The sequence below is a fragment of the Eubalaena glacialis genome, chromosome 3 (assembly GCF_028564815.1).
Source record: "Eubalaena glacialis isolate mEubGla1 chromosome 3, mEubGla1.1.hap2.+ XY, whole genome shotgun sequence".
Taxonomy (NCBI): Eukaryota; Metazoa; Chordata; class Mammalia; order Artiodactyla; family Balaenidae; genus Eubalaena; species Eubalaena glacialis.
In genome coordinates this window covers 22,726,743-22,742,665 of record NC_083718.1, presented here as the reverse complement: position 1 = coordinate 22,742,665, position 15,923 = coordinate 22,726,743, and the positions used below count along the sequence as shown (strand labels likewise).

At 38.6% G+C, this 15,923-nt stretch overlaps 1 protein-coding gene and 1 pseudogene across 3 annotated transcripts in view; both read left to right on the top strand.

Annotated features, from left to right (window-relative positions):
- NVL (nuclear VCP like) overlaps positions 1 to 15,923 on the top strand; it is a 99,437-nt gene that overhangs the window by 54,778 nt on the left and 28,736 nt on the right. For all 3 annotated transcript variants that reach the window (XM_061187333.1, XM_061187332.1, XM_061187334.1), the window contains one exon: positions 15,759 to 15,865. In XM_061187333.1, coding sequence (XP_061043316.1) covers positions 15,759 to 15,865 — 107 coding nt within the window. The remainder of the gene's footprint in view (positions 1 to 15,758; positions 15,866 to 15,923) is intronic.
- On the top strand, positions 12,104 to 12,982 carry LOC133087744 (serine/arginine-rich splicing factor 3-like; annotated as a pseudogene).

Sequence of the window (15,923 nt, the reverse complement as noted above, 5' to 3'; positions counted from 1 at the left end):
TTGCTAACCAGTACTTCTTCATCTATAAAATGAGGATAATAATACCTAATAAGCAGTATTGTCGCAAAGCTTAAGTGATATTGGTAATGTATCTATCATAGTGCGTGGCAAGTAGCTGTTTAGTAGTATTATCATTATCATGAACACTTTTGGTATTAGCAGTAGGGGCAGTCATTAGGTCGTAAAATCAGAGAGTCATCCCAGAAGAAACCTTGAAGGTCTGTCAAACTTGGACAGAATCACATCCTACCTTTCCTGAGCAGCTACAGACTTTTCTAGCAGATTTTAAGAAGACAGTCTTTGGTGTGCTCTAATAACCTATTCTGTCTTTAACTGTACTCACCATTTTTCATATTTGTTTATTGTAAACACTCTTATCTTTTAGTTTAATCTCTGTAGATTAGAAAATAACAGGTCCTTCAGTGTTACTCAAATAATAGGTCCTTCAATGTTACTACTAGGTTTTACTTAAATCCCTTCCTTCAGAAGGGTTCAGGTACATTACCTTTCCTCATGGGTTTTTTTTTTTTCCTCTGATCTCTTTATTCATCTTTGAATTCCTAAGGATTCTCCAGATTCTCCTTAGTTGTAAAACCCAGAACTGAGTACAGTAGTCTCTTGAGTTTAGCCAGTGAATGACAGGATGAATGTGGTACCTCTGTTTTGTTCTTTCCAGGGTTCTTGAGTATTGTCTTCCTCTCCACTGTACCTCACCCATCCCTTTCTCCCCATAACAAACCCCATTACATTGAGGATCCACATAAATTTAAAAATAGATGTTTCAGATCTTTTCACTTGTATTGATGCCTGTTTGGCAGTTCTGTTCCACTGTATTCTATCCTGTGACATTTTGTTTGATTGTTTATAACTTGGATTCTGCTCAGCTTTAAGAAACCCCTTCTTGCCCGATGTCCTGGTCAGCTGTTGCTGCGTGATGAACTACTGCGATACTTAGTGGCTTAAAATCACCATTTTTGCATTGTTCATAATTTTGTAGGTCAGGAATTCAGGGAGGGCTTGTCCAGGTGGTTCATCTCTGATCCACATGCCACCAGCAGGCATGGCTGGGCCAGAGGATCCCCTTTCAAGGTCACTTCTTTACTCACATGTCTGGTGCTTGGTGCGCCTCGGCATTCTGCACACCCCCTCCCCCCAGCCCCTCCCCACCACCAGTTGTCATCTTCCAAGGCCTCTCCATGTGGCTTGGCTTCCATTAGAATGGTTCTCTGAGTACTCACATTTCTTACTTGACAGCTGGATTCCAAGAGATAAAGGTGGAAGCTGCCATTCCTTTGAAGGCAAGGCCCAGAATAGACAAATTCTCTTGGTCAGGGCAGTGACAGGAAGGGCCAGATTCAAAAGGAGAGAAGTAGAAATGTAAAAAAAGGGGCGTTATCTTTAATCCTTCTTACGTATATTTTTCTTTCATCACATTCTTTGTTTTATGGTGCAAGTTATACATTCCGCCTTACAGTTTGGTGTTGTAGGTCAGTCATATCAGTATAATTTTCTTTAGTCTCTCAGATTTACTCCTTCACTCATCAGATATTTATTGAATTTTTATTATATGCCTGGTCCTGCTGAGCTTTGGGAATTCAAAAGTTAACAATTCGGAAAAATTCTTTGCCTGCCTGTATTCTGATTTGGGGCTGGGGAACAGGGGGTAAATAATAGACAATCAAATAAATAAAATAAAACAGGGTAAGAGGATGGAGAATGACTGGTGTTTGGGGAGAGGAATGCTAATTTAGATATCATGGTCCGGGAGAGCTTCTTCTTCAGAAGTAATGTCAGCACGCACCCAAATAATGTGAGGTATCAAGCCATGCAAAAATCTGGGAGAAGGCATTCCAGGTAGAGAACAAACAATAAGTATAAAGGCCCTGAAGTGAGAACAAGTTTGGAGAACCAGCAAGAAGGCCAGTGCATCTAGAGCGAAAAGAGTTGGGGGGCAGTGATGGAGAAGTGCAAGGGACCTTTTAGGCCACAGTAAGGGGTGTGGATTTTATTCTGCCATGAAGGGTTTTTTTAATTTATTTATTTATTTATTTATTTATTTATTGGCTGCATTGGGTCTTCATTGCTGTGCACGGGCTTTCTCTAGTTGCGGCAGGCAGGGGCTACTCTTTGTTGTGGTGCGCGGGCTTCTCATTGTGGTGGCTTCTCTTTGTTGCGGAGCACGGGCTCTAGGCATAACACGGCTGCAGTAGCTGTGGCTCGTGGGCTCAGTAGTTGTGGCTAGCGGGCTCTAGAGCTCAGGCTCAGAAGTTGTAGCGCACGGGCTTAGTTGCTCCACGGCATGTGGGATCTTCCCGGACCACCTGTGTCCCCTGCATTGGCAGGCAGATTCTTAACCACTGTACCACCAGGGAAGTCCCATGAACGTTTTTTGAGTGGGAGAGTGAAGTGATCTGATTTTCTTTTTATAAAATATGTGACTTTTTTTTTTACTTTGTTTTTTGAAACAATTACAAATTCACAAGAAATAGAAAAATAATGCACAGAAGTTCCATGTACCCAGTTTAACTCAGTTGTTACATTTTACATAACTATGGTACAAAATCAAAACCAGGAAATAGACATTTGTGTAATTTGTCTATTTTTTTGCCATTTTAGCACATGTGTAGATTCATGTGATCGCCACTGCAGTCAATACAAGAACTATTCCATCACCACAAAGATCTCCCTCATGCTCTCCCTTTATAGTAACAACCACCTCTCTCCCACCATGTCTAACTCAGGGCAACCGCTAATCTGTTCTCCATCTCTATAATTGTGTCACTTTAAGAATTTTATATGAAAGTAATCATACAAAATGTGACCTTTTAGGTTGGCTTTATTCACCTATTCTAACACCCTTGAAATCTATTCAAATTCTTGTGTGTATCAATAGATTGTTCCTTTTCAGTACTGGGTAGTATTCTGTGGTGTAGAGGTTCTAGTTTGTTTAACCATTCTCTTCTGGGGGCATTATGATCGTTTCCAGTTTTTGACTTTTTCGTATAAAGCTACTCTGAACGTCTACATGTAGGTTCTTATGTGGACATAAGGTTTCATTTCTTTGGGATAGATGCCCAGGAGCATGATTGCTGGGTCATATGTTAAGTATATGTTCAGTTTTTTAAAGAGGTTGTCAAAGTCTTCCTGAGTGGCTATAATTTCTATCAGTAATGCTAAGGGAGATTCAGTTTCTTTGCATCTTTGCTGGTATTTTTTATTGTCACTTTTTATTTTATCTTTTCCAAGAGATGTGTAGTGATATCTCATCATGGTTTTATTTGTATTTCTCTGATGGCTGATAAGAACTTCTTTTCATGTGTTTCTTTGCCATCCTTATATCTTCTTCAGTGAGTTGTCTCTTTGTGTCCTTTGCCCATTTTCTAAAATTGGAAAGTGTATTTTTTTTTATTGTTGAGTTTTGAGAGTTCTGTATATATTCTAGATGTGAGTCCTTTGTCAGATATGTAATTTGCAACTTTTTGTCCCAGTCTGTATCTTGTCTTTTCATCTTCTTAATCACAGAGATCCAAATTATTAATATTTCCTTTTATATATTACACTCTGCGGACCATGTCTAAAATCTGGTTTTCAAAACTATGTCCCAAAGATTTTCTCCACTGTTTTCTTCTAAAAATTTTATGGTTTTATGTTTTACATTTAAACCTATGATCTATTTTTTTTTTTTAATAATTTTAGCAATTTCATGTATCTTTATTTATTTATTTTATTTATTTATGGCTGTGTTGGGTCTTCGTTTCTGTGCGAGGGCTTTCTCTAGTTGCGGCAAGTGGGGGCCACTCTTCATCACGGTGCGCGGGCCTCTCATTATCGCGGCCTCTCTTGTTGCGGAGCACAGGCTCCAGACGCGCAGGCTCAGTAGTTGTGGCTCACGGGCCTAGTTGCTCCACGGCACGTGGGATCTTCCCAGACCAGGGCTCGAACCCGTGTCCCCTGCATTGGCAGGCAGATTCTCAACCACTGCGCCACCAGGGAAGCCCCTGATCTATTTTTAGGTAACATTTATGTGAGGCGCACAGTTTAGGTCGAGGGGTTTTTTTTTTCCTATGGGTATCCAATTGCTCCACCATCATTCACTGAAAAGACTATCCTTCCTCCATTGAATCACTTTTGCACCTCTTTCAAAAATCAATTGGTAAATACTAGCAATGAACAATTGGAGTTTGAAATTAAAAACACAATACCATTTATATCTGCACCAAAAAGAAAGAAAGAAACAGAGACAGACAGACTTAGGTATAAATCTAACAAAATATGTACAAGATCTATATGAGGCAAACCATGACACTCTGATGGAAGAAATCAAAAAAGATCTGAATAAATGGAAAGATATTCCTTGTATATGATAGGAAAATGCAGTACTGTCAAGATGTCAGTCTTCCCAATTTGTTCTATAGATTCAAAACAATCCTAGTCAAAATCCGAGTGAGGTTTTTTTTGTGAATATTGACAAATATTCTAAAGTTTATATGGAAAGGCAAAAGACCCAGAAGAGCCACCACAGTATTGAAGGAGAGAATAGAGTTGGAGGACTGACACTACCCAACTTCAAGACTTACCTTAAAGCTACAGTAGTCAAGAGAGTGTAGAGGACTTCCCTGATGGCCTAGTGGTTAGCATTCCAGGCTTTCACTGCTGTGGCCTGGGTTCAATCCCTGGTCGGGGAACTGAGATCCCACAAGCCATGTGGCGCAGGCAAAAAAAAAGAAAAAGAGTGATTTATTTAAAAAAACAAAAAAAGTGTAATATTGATGAAAGAATAAGGTAAATAAATCAATGGAACAAAACAGAGGCCAGAAATAGACCCACACAAATACAGTCGACTGATCTTTGACAAAGGAGCAAAGGCAACACAATGGAGAAAGGGCAGTCTTTTCAACAAATGGTGCTGCAACAACTGCACACTCACATGCAAAAAAAAAAAAAAAAAATCTGGACACAGACCTTACACCTTTTACAAAAATTAACCAAAAATGGTGTTCTTAACCTTGGGGATCTGTGGTTAGAATTTAGGGGGGTCTGTGAACCTGAATGTGAAAAACTTTCATCTCAGTTTCACCAACCCCTAACTGAAATTTAGCATCTCCTTGAATTATGAATGTTGGCAACGAGCCAAAGTAGTATCTGCAGCTGTTAACCAGTAAAATCATAGCTGTTTCTCTATCACCTTACAGTCTTTGCAGATATCACAAAATACTGTTTATACCCATACTACTCCAAAATTACAGTTCTATCAGACCTGCTGCTTAAGGTTATTAATAAGGAAGTACGGGCTTCCCTGGTGGCGCAGTGGTTGAGAATCTGCCTGCCAATGCAGGGGACACGGGTTCGAGCCCTGGTCTGGGAAGATCCCACATGCCGCGGAGCAAATGGGCCCGTGAGCCACAGTTACTGAGCCTGCGCGTCTGGAGCCTGTGCTCCACAACAAGAGAGGCCGCGATAGTGAGAGGCCCGCGCACCGTGATGAAGGGTAGCCCCCGCTTGCCGCAGCTAGAGAAAGCCCTCGCACAGAAACGAAGACCCACCACAGCCAAAAATAAATAAATAAATAAATAAAAGAGTGTTTAAACAAAGAAGCATTTGTTCTTCCTTCATTAGACAAGACTTTGGCAACAAAAGATTACAGTATTTCTTTAAAAATATTTTAAAAAATAAATAAATAAGGAAGTACATATATTATTAATATCAAAATTTTGTTTTTCTAGCAGTTTGATAACTTTTAGTACCATTGATTTCTTTGTAATCCTATGCATTTTGCCTTATGCATTTAAAAACACTTTTTTTGACAAGGAGTCCATAAACTTTGCTATATTCCCAAAGGAGTACTTGACACAAAGGAGTTAGAAGATCCACGGTCCAAGGGAGAATTGATGTGGGCTTGGTGGGAGAAGTAAGAAGTGATCAGTGGGGAGCTGACCCCGCTTTGGGATATATTTTGAAGGTAAAACCTATAGAAAGTGCTGGAATTAGATGTGGATGTGAGAAAGAGAATAAACATTTTTTTTTTGCCTAAAAAACTAGGTAAAAGTTTTTACTTCCTGAGATGGAGAGCACTTGGAGAGAAGTACACAGGTGTCTTTTCAGTTCTAAAGTATCTCTAAAAGGGGGTGAAAATAAATCTGTCCCATTTTCTTTGCTTAAAACTCATCAAATCAACTATACTCCAGTAAAAAAAATTTTTAATTAAAAAGAAAACTCATCAGTGATAACAACTGGAGTTCATGGAGCCTTGCTAAATAAATGCTAAGCACTCTGCTAACACATTTTTGACCAGGGATGTATTATGGCCATAGGCATTAGTTTCTGCAGAAATCCCCCAGTCAGTAATGTGTTAAGTGTTCACCTTGTTAAACCTCACAACAACCCTGTGAGGAAAGTACTATGATGTATATACTTACTGTTGCAAAAGTTAAATTATTTTAATTTAATTAAATTAGGTTAAATTATTTGCCCAAGTAGAACTGACAAGGGTGGAGCAGAGATTTGAATCTCAGTCTGCCTGAGTCCAAATAATCATAATTATCGTATGAGCACTTGTATTCCAACCACTGCAGTGAGTGCTTCCCATGTTCTGTCGGGTAATCCTCACAGTAAAGCTCACAGTAATTAGTAGATTCTAGTTCGTTTGCCACCAGATAAGTTAGCAGTGGCAAAACCAAGATTTGACCCTCAGGCACCCACCGAATTATATTTTCTTTAAAGCACAAGTTCATTTCCTCTGCATTCTGTACCATAGTCACCTCTGCATACTGAAGTTTGTTTTGTTATGTCTCAGATTTTGAACAGTGTTTGTTTTGTGTGACACGGTTCTGGTAAATTGACAAACTCCATAAGAGAATGGCCATAATAAGCCTCGAGGTTGTGGATCCAGTTGGTGAATGGCATGAAAAAGAAAAACCCACACAGGGAGATATCAGTTAAACATCATATGACACAGAAAAGCTTATAACAAAAACTGTTGGTCCTCTGCGTCCCCCAGCCCCCATCCCAGAGACTTCTACTGGTAAAATCCTTGAGCCATTATTTTTTTGCTGTGTTTCCTCCATATTTTCAAATAATATGCTCATACTGCTATGTCTTATCAATTTCACACACTACCCATTAACTTCTTTTCAATGAATGAAGATTCATTATCTTACATTCACCCTTTCTCCACACACATAGCCCAGCCCACCATCACTGCCACACCATGCACACCATCTGTTCTTGCCACTCCAGCCTCCCAATATTATAATATAGATTTATTACAACTTTTGGTTAAATCACTAGTCAACACTTACATTACCATGACTTTGAAAAAACTTCTCTCCGCTTACCCAAGAATCACACCATGATTAGGTTTCCTTCTCATAAAACCTTTTTATTCTTAGATTTAGTAACCCTCATTTTTTTCTTTTGCTTTGTTTTCTGTGTTCCCATTCTTCATCAACTGTGTTATACATCAGTCAGTATTATTTATCTAGATAATGTATCAATTCCATTTGACGTTTTATTTGTTTTTGGAGACCTCCCTTCTGGAGCTTTCTGTCCTCCTGCTCCAATCTGGACTGGTGCCATCTAGGTCTGTGATATAAATGGCTGTCATTTCAGGACTTCCTTTTCCTGCTTTCCTTTGTTTTGCGCTGTTTTTGATCTTATGTTTGTCTCTTGGTTTACTCTTTCATTTTGCTAGAGCTTATCTTTCAGTGGCTTTCTTAAGAAAGGTCATGTAGGAGGTAAATTTTTTTGAATTCTTATATATGTGAAAATATCTTTATTCTAGTCTCATTATTGATTGGTAGCCTGGCTGGATATAGAATTTTGAGTTGAAAATTTTGTTTTTTGTAATTTGTAGGCATTGCTTTTTTTCTTTTAAAAGTTCTATGTCATTCTGATCCTTTTTATGGGACTTTTTTGTTTGTTTCACTTGTATGCTTCGCACTTGGTGGGTTTTAAACCTCTTGAATTGATCTACTAGAGTTCTTCTTTTCACCTATTTTCCATCTCTGTCTTTATCCTTTTTCCCTAATTTTTGAGGTACTAATTTTTAGGAAGTAAATTAAAATCCTATCCTCCCACCATTCTACCTCTGGTTGTCCTGAGGAACTGTGACAGCCTTCTTCTAGCGTGTGGTGTACCAAAGTCCATACCCTGTTCTGGAAATAAACCAGTTCCCTGTGCTCAACCAAAGGAGATGGAGCTCCTGGTGCAAATTACATCTTGAGCACAGACGCCCTAAATTTAACTCTCCTGTACGCATCTTTGCATTCCATTCTTCAGATACCAAGTCCTGTAAAGGATGTTCTCATTTGAGGAACAGTTCCCACTTAACCCCTGTCTAGCTGGTTAAAAACACTCCTGAGCAGCACGCATAGGTTATGTAACCCAAATGGCCACACTAGCTTATTACTTTTTCTTCTATTGAGTAGGTGTCTGTTTCTTACCAGTAGCAATTCAGTATCTAGAATGAGTTTCTGCTCTCCATATATGGTGCAGTCCAAAAAATAAATAAGTAAATTATGATGTGTAAGCTTCTTCTAGGCAAGGAGTAAGTCTGCAGCCTTATATTTGAGAGAGAGCTTCAAGTTCAGGGTTTCTACCTATTGTAAGCCCACAGTTATTTGTCAGATGAAAGAGTGGGTGACTTAAAAGAAGATACTGATTTTATTATAGTAAGATATTCAGCCACTTAAGTACCAAGTCAAATGCAATGCTCCCTTACCTATTTATTCTGAATGGCCTTGGGTTATGGTTGAATGCTTCTTGAAGGCAATTCAACAATGACTTGGTGCCATGGTCAAGCCAGTATATCTTTCCCTTTGGTAAGTACTGCCCTTATAAAATTAACATAGGCCCTGGCATTACTTCTGCTGATATACAGGTACCCTGGTGTATCCTAGAACTCAGTAAATATTTGTTTATGAATCATAAGAAGAGATCTACTTCTGATTCATGAAGGCTGTCTGATCTTTTAATAACTTTTATTTCACTGGACATATTGATAATCTCTTTAGTCTGAGGATCTAATTTTTAAAAAAAAACAGCTTTATTTAGATATGTGGTGTACCATAAATTTTCCCCATTTTAAGTATACAATTCAGTGGTTTTGCATATATTTACAGAGGTGTGCAGCCATACCAATAATCTAATTTTAGAACATTTCCATCACCCTAAGAAGAAAATCTGTGTCTGTTAGCAGTCACTCCCTATTCTTCCCCCACTGCCAACCCTAGGCAACAACTAGTCTACTTTCTGTCTCTGTAGATTTCCCTATTCTGGATATTTTATGTAAATGGAATCATACAGTATGTGGGAATCATACAGTATGTGGGCTATTGTATCTATCTTCTTTCACTCAACATGCCTTCAAGTTTCATCCATGTTATAGAATGTATCAATACTTCATTCCTTTTTATTGCTGGATAATATTCCAGTGTATGGATATACCACATACTGTTTATTCACCAGTTGATGGACATTTAGGTTGTTTGTACTTTTTAGCTATTATGATAATGCTGCTATGAACATTCATGTACAAGTTTTTGTTTGGATATATGTTATAATTTTTCTTAGGCAGATACCCAAGAGTGGAATTGCTGGGTCATATGGTAACTCTATGTTTACCATTTTGAGAAACTGCCAAATTCTTTCCAAAATGTCTGAATCGTTTTATATTCGCACTAGTAATTGTGACAAGGCAGTGTATGAGGCTTCCAATTTCTCCACATCCTCACCAACACCTGTTATCGTTTGTCTTTTTTATTATAGCCATGTAGTAGATGTGAGGAGGTATTTCATTGTAGTTTGATTTGCATTCCCCTGATAATTAATGATGCTGATCATCTTTTCTTTTGCTTGTTGGCCGTTTATATATCTTCTTTGGAGAAATGTCTGTTTGAATCCTTCCCCCAGTTTTTAATTGGGTTAATGCCCTCTTGTCATTGAGTAGTAAGAATTCTTTATTTATTCTAGATACAAGTCCATAATCAGATATGTGATTAGCACATATATTTTCTCCCAATCTGTGAGTTGTCTATTTACTTTCTTGATGGTATCATTTGAAGAACAAAAGTTTTAAATTGATAAAGTTCAATTTATTTATTTATTTTTTTAATCACATGTACTTTTGATGTCATACCTGAGAAATCACTGTGTAACCCAGGGTCACAAAGATTAACTCTGATGTTTTCTTACAAGAGTTTTAAACTTTTAGTGCTCACATTTAGGTCTTTGATCCACTTTGAGTTAATTTTTTATATGTTGTGAAGAAGGTGTCCATTCATCCTTTTGTGTGTGGATAGTCACGTGTCTCAGCGTCCTTTGTTGCAAAGACTGATCTTTTCCCCATAGAATTGTCTTGGCACCATTGTTGAAAATTGAGGGTCCATTTGTAACAAAATACTGTTTTCCTAAAGTTGAAAGTTGCTACCATTAGCTCTTAAATTTTAGCGTTTTTTTGGTACTTAGTAGAATAGTAGTTGCTTTTTAATCAACAGATCTGAGGGAGAGTTCCTCCTCTTCAGGCATCTGTCTCATTTGTAAGTGAATGGATTTTGTCCTTAAATCTTTGGAATTGTTGGTGACTTCTTCATTGCAAAGATAAGAATTGATATCTTGAGTCTTCCACCTAAAATTCTGACACAATTAGGTAGGGAACCACTTAGGAAGCTGTAAAAATAATCTAAGTGCTGCGAGATGCTTCGAACCAGGTGACTCCTGGGAGTGTAGAAAGAATCTGAATATACTGTGTCGTACGGTTGACAGGATTTGCGAATGGATTGGATATAGACGTGGGAGAATGGAATCAAGCATGACTCCAAGTTTTAGGCCTGAAAAACTGGAAAGATGAGTTGCCATTAAACAAGATGGGAAGAACAATGGTAGGGCCCAATGGTAGGGTTGGGGAGGTGATGGAAAAGATCTGTATCTCAGTCTTAAATATGCCATGTTTAAGATGCCTGTTAGTGAAACAGAATTGTCGAGTCTGAGCCAGCTTTTCTTTGAGAAAAGATGTAATACATAGAATTTTGTAAGAGCTTTTGGTGGCGCATAGTTTAAATCATCTAACACATATATACACACACATACTTTATGGTGTATAGATTACTCAGGATGCTTTTTACTGTAAATAAAATAAGTAAATAATTTCTTAAAATAATAAACAATAAAATACTAAATGTGATGTTGTCAGAGAATTAAAATGATTATAAAAGTCCTAAACTAAGAATGCTTTCTAAGTACAATTGGGATTCTTTATATCAAGCTTTATTTTGGGGCAGCAGATCTGGCTTTAAGATCTCTGTATATTTAAGATAAAAGATGTTTTCACAGCATGGTATTGGCATAGACATAGACATATAGATCATTGGATAGTAGAATTAAAAAATGTTCCCACAAATATCTGGACAATTGATTTTTTTTTTTATAGAGCACAAAGGCAATACAGTGGAAAAAGGATAGCCTTTTCAATAGTGCTAGAACAGTTGGATATCCATATGCAAGAAAAATGAACTTTAATCCCTGTCTTTTACCATATGCAAAAATTAACCCAAATGAATCAAAGACCAGTGAAAACCCAAAGCTATAAAACTGCTGGAAGAAAACACAGGAGAAAATTTTTTCTGTCTTGGATTAAGCAAAGATTTCTTAGATGGATAAATTGAACTGCTCTTCAAAAGATGCCACTAAGAGAATACAGAGACAAACCACAGACTGAGAGAAAATACTTGCAAAGTATATTATTTGATAAAGAATATATAATGAACTCAACAACACAACTCAAAACTCAACAACAACAAAAAAGACATTAAAAATAGGCAAAAGATTTGTACAGACACCTCACCATAGAAAGTATACAGGTGGCAAATAAACACACGAAAAGGTGCTCAACATCATTAGTCATCAAGGAAATACAAATTAAAGCCTCAGTGAGATATCACTGCAAACCTTAGAATGACTGACTAAAATGAAAAAGACTAACTGTAGGCCATTTCATGGACGCTGGGTTTGCAAGAGCATCTGCGGGTGCCCGGCGGGAGGGGACCAGAAAGACCCAACTGAGAGTGTGTGGATTTGAGCCTCCGCGTTTCTAGCCCAGGATCTCGAAATGCATCGTGATTCCTGTCCATTAGACTGTAAACTTTATGTAGGTAATCTTAGAAACAATGGTAGTGACCGAACTGGAACAAGCTTTTGGCTATTGTGGACCCATCCAAAGTGTGTGGGTTGCTAGAAACCCTCCTGGCTTTGCTTTTGTTGAATTTGAAGATCCCAGAGAGGCAGAGCTAGATGGGAGAACACTATGTGGCTGCCGAGTAAGAGTGGAACCATTGAATGGTGAAAAGAGAAGTCGAAATCTTGGCCCACCTCCTTCTTGGGGTCGTCACCCTCAAGATGATTATTATTTTTTTTTATTTATTTATTTATTTATTTATTTTATTTATTTTTGGCTGCATTGGGTCTTCGTTGCTGCGGGCGGGCTTTCTCTAGTTGGGGTGAGTGGGGACTACTCTTTGTTGCGGTGCGCAGGCTTCTCATTGCGGCAGCGTCTCTTGCTGTGGAGCACAGGCTCTAGGCGTGAGGGCTTCAGTAGTTGTGGCACGTGGGCTCAGTATTTGTGGCTCATGGGCTCTAGAGTGCAGGCTCAATAGTTGTGCTGCATGGGCTTAGTTGCTCTGTGGCATGTGGGATCCTCCTGGACCAAGGATCGAACCTGTGTCCCCTGCATTGGCAGGTGGATTCTTAACCACTGCGCCACCAGGGAAGTCCCTCAAGATGATTATTGAAGGAGGAGGCCTCCCTCGCCGCAGAGCCACAGATCTCCAAGACAGAGAACCTTCTCCTACAGCTGGAGCAGGTCCCTTTCTAGAGATAGGAGAAGAGAGAGAAATTGCCGTCCTGGGAGAGAAATCACAAGCCGTCCCGAACTTTCTCTAGGTCTCATAGCCGATCTAGGTCAAATGAAAGGAAATAGAAGACCAGTTTGCAAGAGGAGGAGTGGTGTACAGGAAATAACTTCATTTGACAGGAGTATGTACAGAAAATTCAAGTTTTGTTTGAGAATTCATAAACTTGGTGCATTTCTTTTTTAATAAATTTATTTATTTATTTTCGGCTTCATTGGGTCTTTGTTGCTGCGCACAGGCTTTCTCTAGCTGCGGCAAGTGGGGGCTACTCTTCGTTGTGGTGTGCGGACTTATTGCGGTGGCTTCTGTTTTGCAGAGCACGGGCTCTAGGCGCGCAGGCTTCAGTAGTTGTGGCACGCAGGCTCAGTAGTTGTGGCTCGCGGGCTCTAGAGCGCAGGCTCAGTAGTTGTGGCACACGGGCTTAGTTGCTCCGCGGCATGTGGGATCTTCCCAGACCAGGGCTCGAACCCGTGTCCCCTGCATTGGCAGGTGGATTCTTAACACTGCGCCACCAGGGAAGTCCAAGCTTGGTGCATTTTTAAGATGTTTTAGCTGTTCACATTTGTCTGTCTGTTGGCACAGTGACGCATAAAGGTGTAATTCTCTATGGTTTGAAATGGACTATATGAGGCATATAATATCAAGAATTGTTACTTTACAATGTTCCCTTAAGCAAAATTGAATTTGCTTTGAATTTTAGTCTTGCATAGACTGATAATAAATCTCCAACTCCTGCCCAGCTAAAGTATGATGTTTAATATTATGGAAACAAAACTGGCAAAAATTGAAAAGACTTTTTCCATAGCTGGGATATGGTATGCAGCTGTAGTTAAGCAAGCAGTCTTTATAACCTGCTGTGAGCACAAGCCAGCAGGTAAAAATTAAAGCTGCACCCTTAAACTAGATTAGAGGTTTAAAAATTCCACTTAGTGTTCACACTGGACAAGAGGTTGTCCAGTTGGTGTAGAATCGAAGAAGTTTCAAGAAATTAGTTTACCTTTGCTTTAGGTCAGAAGTTCCTTCTGTGATTGCTGTATATGAATACATAGCTCTTTGTAACATTATTTATTTGGAAATTTGAGATTAAAATACCAGTGTCCTGCCAGTTTAAGGGTACATTGTAGAGCTGAACTTTGAGTTGCTGTGCAAGATTTTTTATCATGCTGTCATTTGTTATATGTTTTGTGAGAATCCTTGGGATTAAAGTTTTGGTTACAAATTGTTGTTTAACCTGAAAGCCTGTTTTTCCTTGCAAAACTAAAATTTGAGCTTGGTACCAAGTCCAGGTATGACATTCCTATTGGAAGCCATACTTATATTTTCTTGTAAAGTACTTCTGAAAATAAAATATTAGCATAATTGTGTAATAGTTGAACCCACCATTACCAAAGTTCTTGTCCCATAGAAGGCAGTTGGTTACACAAATCTTATTTTGTAAGAAACACAGTTGTGGCTTTTGAAGTGAAGGGAGTTTTTGGTTGTCCACCTAAGTGATGATACATTTTTAGGAGTAGAAGCCAGTTCAAAGTCCATGATATTCAGTGATCAACATTTTAAGGTAGAGCCACCTGATACATTATAATCCAAAGTTTCCCATAAAAAAAAAGGCTTTTATCGTTAGCATGAAAGCTTTACACAAAACTTTAAAAATTGCTTCCATTTTATATAATTTGAGGTGTTTCATGGGAATCCTAAGTTGATCCATCATGATGTAAAATTCACTATATGGTTCAAATGTAACAGTGCAGAATTGAATATGGAGGCATGCATAACCTTGCTCTTAGAAATCTAGAGGAGGTGTAATTTCAGATTTTTGTGCCATTAGATTAAATCATAATGCAGTAACAACAACAAAAGACTATACTAAGTATTGACAAGGATATGGAGGATCTTGAACTCTCATATACTACTGCTGTTGGGAATGTAAAATGGTACAACTCATTTGGAAAACAGTTTGTTGATTTTTAAAAGTTAAATGTGCACCTACAGGGTGTTGTAGCCATACTGCTTTGCATCCCACACTTAGGTATTTACTAAAGAGAGATGAAAGCATATACAAAGACTTGTACTTGAGCGTTCATAGCAACTCTATTTGTAGTAGTTCAAAACTAGAAACAAACCAAATGTTTGTCAACAGAAGAACTAAAAAACAAATGTGGCATACCCATACAATGGAATGCTGCTCAGCAATAAAAAAGAATTAAGTACTAATACAAATAACCTAGGTGAATCTCAAAATAAGTATGTTGAGTAAAAGAAAGCCGATAGTATATGCTGTATGATAAAGTGCAAAGGTTTCCTGAGACCAGAATTTTGAGAACCTTTGCCCTGTAGAGTCAGGTGACCCTTAGGCTTGTCAGACACATGAGGGTGCAAGTGTTAGGCTTCAATCTGCAGTGGGAAGCAGAAGTTGAGAGAATTGAATATGTATTTTAGGAAGATAACCTTGGCAGCATTCTAAGAGGTCCCAGAGAGGGGAAGTTTAGAAATAGGACCAGTTAGGGGGGCATTACATTTGGCCTTGACTTAGGGTCTAGGTAATGGGAGGCGGACTCAATAGAATTGATAGAATGTATCTCCAGTTAGAGGGAAGGGAGAAACCTGCCTTGTATTTGGGGGGGCAGGTGGGGGTCATCATCTGAGATTGAGAATCCTGAAGGAAAAGCAGGTTTGGGGCAGGAAGGAGGCGGGTGGACTTCACTTTCTTAAGGATGAGCAGAATCTTTTAACTGTAAAAAAGTCTAAATTATCAACTTTTTCTCTTAAAAATGTACTCTTCCTATCTCTCATGTTAATTATATTTTGTAAAAGATTCTGATTCATTTATTTAAGCCTTTTTCCTCCCTTCGTCTCTAGATATCATTGACCCTGCAATCCTGCGCCCAGGCCGCCTGGACAAAACACTCTTTGTGGGTTTGCCACCCCCAGCAGATCGTCTCGCCATCTTAAAAACTATCACAAAAGTGAGTAAAGGAAATGGTATATTTTTGTGTATGTTTCTTGCATTTTAAATACAGATAA